The following is a 5,000-nucleotide window of genomic DNA, read 5'->3' on the forward strand; positions in this document are numbered from 1 at the left end:
CGTTCTCTCTATCCCTCTCTCTTTACCTTGCCCTTCCTCTATCTGTTCATTTTTGTTATATCCCTCCCTCCCTCCCTCTCTCTCTCTCTCTACATCCTGTGTGTCTCAATCATCCACTTAATGCCTGTCCTCCCTCCTCCTCTCTCTGTTCATACTGCTCTCTTCTGATAATTCCTTGTGACTCTCTCTTCATCTCCACCCTCCCTCCCCGCATCAATCTGTTCTCCCCTCCCTTCCTCTGCAGACATACTATTCAGTTCACGAGACCAAGGCTTATAAAACAGGGGAGGAAGTGGACTCCATCCATGCCACTATAGAATGTGAACAACCACAGCCTGACCTGTACAAGTCAGTACAACACACATACACACGCGCGCGCACACACAACCACACACACACACACACACACACACACACACACACACACACACACACACACACACACACACACACACACACACACACACACACACACACACACACACACACACACACACACTTGAAATACACTCACTTGCAAAAGAAATGTCTGAAACACGAGTTCAATCTCTTCTCCTCTTTCTGCCTGGCCTACACAGATTTGTGGGTCGCATCAACATCTACATGGACAACGATCCGGTGGCCAGGTAACTAGTTACCTACTGTAGTTACTATTACAGTACTGTTATAACTTTTCCAACAAAGAGTAGTGTACAATGACTTACCGTATAAATTAAATTGAAATGTCCAAAAAGGAAATCCCACCCCAATCCACCAAATGGCTGTCATTATGTTTAGTCATTGTTGTTTGTCTCATGCTTAACTAGTGTAGTTGAGAAATGGTAGACAAGTCGACTGTCTGGGTGTCAGTATTCCTATTATTTTTTATATTATTCAGTCAAATGTTGACAAGAGCATTTTACCTCATTGCTGTTTAGTCTCCCTGCAATTGAGTTTTTTGGATTTTTGAAGGTAATGTTTTAGAATATGTCGCTATTTTAGGGGATGTAAACCAAAAGTAATATAATGATTGTAATAAATTATTCTCCCAGGCAGTAATAAGTATAGACATATTATTTTGGAAATGAGTAATGAAATAAGATAATCCAGCAAGAGAGCAATGTAACTGAGCTGTTGTCTTTTTGCAGGCCGTTGGGATCGGAGAACCTGCTGCTTCGAGGAGCCACACTCAAGAACACTGAGTACATCTATGGTAATGTTACACTAAATATGCTGGCAATAAATACTCATCATCATGCTGCATGCCCTGCATAGGGATAAGATGGGAGATACAAGGAGAAAATACCATGCACATCAGCTTCCTGGGAGTCTTGGGGACTAAGTTGGACCCTACATTTGCCGTTCTCATACATTGTGACCACCATCTCTCTGTCTTCCTCCCTGTAGCGGTTGCCATCTACACAGGCATGGAAACCAAGATGGCGCTCAACTACCAGTCCAAGTCTCAGAAACGCTCTGCCGTAGAAAAGTAAGCTCTCTCTGTCTCTGTCTCTGTCTCTGTCTCTGTCTCTGTCTCTGTCTCTGTCTCTGTCTCTCTGTCTCTCTCTTTCTCTCTATCTCTCTCTCTCTCTCTCTCTCTCTCTATCATATTATATGTTAGCTTTATTTCCGCAGGAGAATCAATTAGCATTGATTGACATCCAAGTGCTTCACTGAGTTTGTTGGTATCCATTAAGGATAATTAAGATAATTAAAGAACTCATCATAAGCATAATCATAATAACTTTTCATAAGCTCGCCCACTGACAGCAGACACCGCCTGCCTCGGCGTAACGGTAGACTGCAGCGTCTCTTTCAGCCTACACATTACAGACATCGATAAACGCTGTCAGCACAGACATCCCTCCATACATCTGTTCATCTTTTCATTCCCCTCTCTAGCCAGAGACTGATGTTCCTTGTGTGTTCCTGCCTCTCTGACTCACTGCTGTGTCTGAATGGCCTCCTTTCCATCTGGCTGTGTCTTGGATCTGGATGGTTTCTGAATAGAGACACTGCGGAGCGCGTCATCATTCAGAAACCACGCCCAAAACGGGGGGAAACCCCCCCCCCCAATCCTGGCGTTCTCCTATGTCGCGTGCATGGTCGTGTGTTGCACACAAAGATCATATATATGGAATTTGAACACTCCAACTTACTTCCTTGACAGCTAGATCCACATTTTTCTTCTCACCAATTCTCAATGGGGAGTACAAAAAAACTTTAATTGGCGATTTTTTTTACATTTGTTGTCTGCGCAGCCCAACACACAACAGCTTTTAGATATGTTTAATTCAAGGAAATGATGCTGCTGTATGGGAGTGAATGGAGTTTTTCATGTATTTCATGCAGTATTTCCTGCAGTGTCTCTATAGGATTTGTCTGCATTGCATTTACACTTGTTTAAAATAAGTCAAAGACACAATTGAAATTGTATTTCACTGGGTCACTCACAGGCCTTGTTCTAGATATTAGCTGTTACAGTAGCTGTTATGTTGCACTACCATGGCTCACTTCCCTTCATTTTATTTTTTTCATTTATCATTTATTTGAATAGGGACAGATACACAAACATATAACATTTACCCAAAAACATCTGATGTCATCTATCACAACATTTGTAGGCTAAGCTAATTTGAAATGCCCGTCCCTAGATGTTATTAAAATCACCTGTTAAAAGCAAAGTACAGTAAAATAAACATAAACAAGGATAGCATAAAATCGGTCAATCAAACAATCGGTCATAGTTGTAGTGCCAGTATTATATCAAGAGGGTTGAGGACAACGTTAAAGCGAAACAAAAAAATTAAAACTAGGTGTGGGGGAAAAAAAACATTTTAGTTAACTGGAATAAAAATAAAAACTATTAGACATTAGGAGGAAAAAAATTAAAACTAACTGAAATGATATTGTGTACTTATAATTAAAGTCGAACTGAACCTGTTCGTCACGTGCATAATGAGTCCGTTTCAGACTGAAAACATAGTTTGTCTAAGATGACGGGTTGAGAGGCGGGTCATAGTATCATGTCGTTGATTTTATTTGACAATTCTGGGGACTGGATTGGGCTTTGGCCAATCCTGGCGTGTTCCGCCTCCAAATCGAGTGTGATTCAGTGTGTTGTGGCGCTCCCCTCGGGAAGAGCCTTTTGACGGGAGGAGTGGAGCTCAGCGACCCGCAGGCAGCCAGCTGCCTTCGTGTTGCCGAGCGGAGAGTGCAGCACGTCGGCCTGGAATCTCCGAAGTGCGACCCCTGACAACCAAGCTCTCGGATGCGCGCGCCATTATCGCTGCTGTAACGATACGATATCCCTGGAATGCGCGTTTTAACGAGCCAGTTACATTTCTTTGCATTCTTAGAGATTATAGTTTTTGTTTTTGTTCATGTTTCTAACAATTGGCCACGTTAGTAGTTAGTTTATGGGATAGGAATTCTGCCAGATGACAGGCACTAGGCGCCATTTTCGACTTCATTTGGAAGAGAAAATTATCCTGAAATGAAGATTTGATTGACAGCTGCATGTTGTGATATGATTGGTTGAAATGGGGTAGAAATTTGATAGTACAAGGTGACGTCAGCAAACTGTACATTACTGTTATCAATGAAATCTTGAAAAATGAACTTTTGATGTGAAAAAGTGTGAAAAACTAAAGAAATTAGATTGTTGTGATTTTGTTTGCATACATTATTAAATAGGTGCACTGCATACCCAGGTATTTGAACTAAAAGAAAAGAAAAGTCATTTTTGGGTTCAGCTCCACTTTAACAGTCAATTTGGTCAAATGTGTCAACACAACAAGCATGATGTCTACATGTCAATTTGCCTTCACAAACTGTTGTGTTTGTATTGTAATACCTATTCTGAACTTCTCGTCCCCTGACAAATACCCTCATATTATATCAAAAACTCAAATAATACTCAAACTAATAAAAAAAAATTAACATAAAAATAATAATAAACTGAAACAAACTCTGGTAACTATCTGAAACTAAACTGAATTGAAAACAAAAATTTAAATTTAAATTAAAAGGAAAACTAATGAAAAATACAAAACTATAACAATGCTGGTCTACGATTGATCCGTTCAACAGCAACCTGTCAGCAAACATGTGATCTCCCAGCCACAGACGTCACATGATGCAGTCCACCCAATCAGTAACACCATTTTTTTTTTTTTTATCAGTAACACAAATCTCAGCTTGATTTGACTTCTAATTGTGTCACCCCCTTTGAGCCAATCACTGCAAAGTAGAAAATGGGAGGGGTGAGATGCGTCATTCCCCCAAGTTTAATCAAACTCCGATCAGCGATGTTTGAGATAATGGATGGACAAATGGAACAAATAGTCCATAGTGAATCCACTGCATGCTCTGTTGAACTTACATCGCTCTGTTTCTGCTCCTCTCTGTCGCCCCCTGCAGGTCAATGAACGCCTACCTTGTGGTGTACCTGTGCATTCTCATCGGCAAGGCCCTCATCAACACCATGCTGAAGTACGTCTGGCAGGCCAATCCCAACAGAGACGAGCCCTGGTACAACCACAGGACCGAGGCTGAGGGACAGAGGCCCATAGTGAGTCATTATTACATCTCTTCATTCCAGAGAAAATATAATCCTATGAGTCTGTTTGAGATTATTTTTGTATAGCCAACATCTTGCAGTTGTATTTTTATGTGAGTGAGGAGACCTCAAATACGTACAATTTGGGCCACGTTAGACCCCATTAAGATTTTTCCCAAAGGAATCCCATCTGAGAAGGATTTTTGTTGTTGGACATGACTTACTGTACAGTAGTAAAGAACTGGACAACTGTTTATAATGTAGATGGGGATTCCGATAGCATTCTCTCACTGTTTTCCCCCCTCAAACATTCAAACACGGTTGGAAATGAGTACAGGCCACCAGCAAACTGCCTGTGAATTTGTGAAGTGGCCAAATTTCAAGTTACAACAGTGAGATAAATAAGTAAGGGATAATGTATATTGAGGCGGTGATTACGGGGGAAATAATGACTGACAGG

General features: G+C 41.1%; 1 protein-coding gene across 1 annotated transcript in view; it reads left to right on the plus strand.

Moving 5' to 3' along the window:
* Positions 1 to 5,000, plus strand: part of atp11a (ATPase phospholipid transporting 11A) — a gene marked incomplete at both ends in the record, with an annotated part of 105,677 nt that overhangs the window by 68,778 nt on the left and 31,899 nt on the right. The window contains 5 exons of the mRNA XM_083633089.1: positions 245 to 348; positions 579 to 626; positions 1,128 to 1,192; positions 1,387 to 1,468; positions 4,402 to 4,552. Of these exons, the coding sequence (XP_083489215.1) occupies positions 245 to 348; positions 579 to 626; positions 1,128 to 1,192; positions 1,387 to 1,468; positions 4,402 to 4,552 (450 nt within the window). The remainder of the gene's footprint in view (positions 1 to 244; positions 349 to 578; positions 627 to 1,127; positions 1,193 to 1,386; positions 1,469 to 4,401; positions 4,553 to 5,000) is intronic.

The sequence above is a fragment of the Poromitra crassiceps genome, assembly GCF_964638095.1.
Source record: "Poromitra crassiceps genome assembly, chromosome: 3".
In the NCBI taxonomy this organism is placed as follows: Eukaryota; Metazoa; Chordata; class Actinopteri; order Beryciformes; family Melamphaidae; genus Poromitra; species Poromitra crassiceps.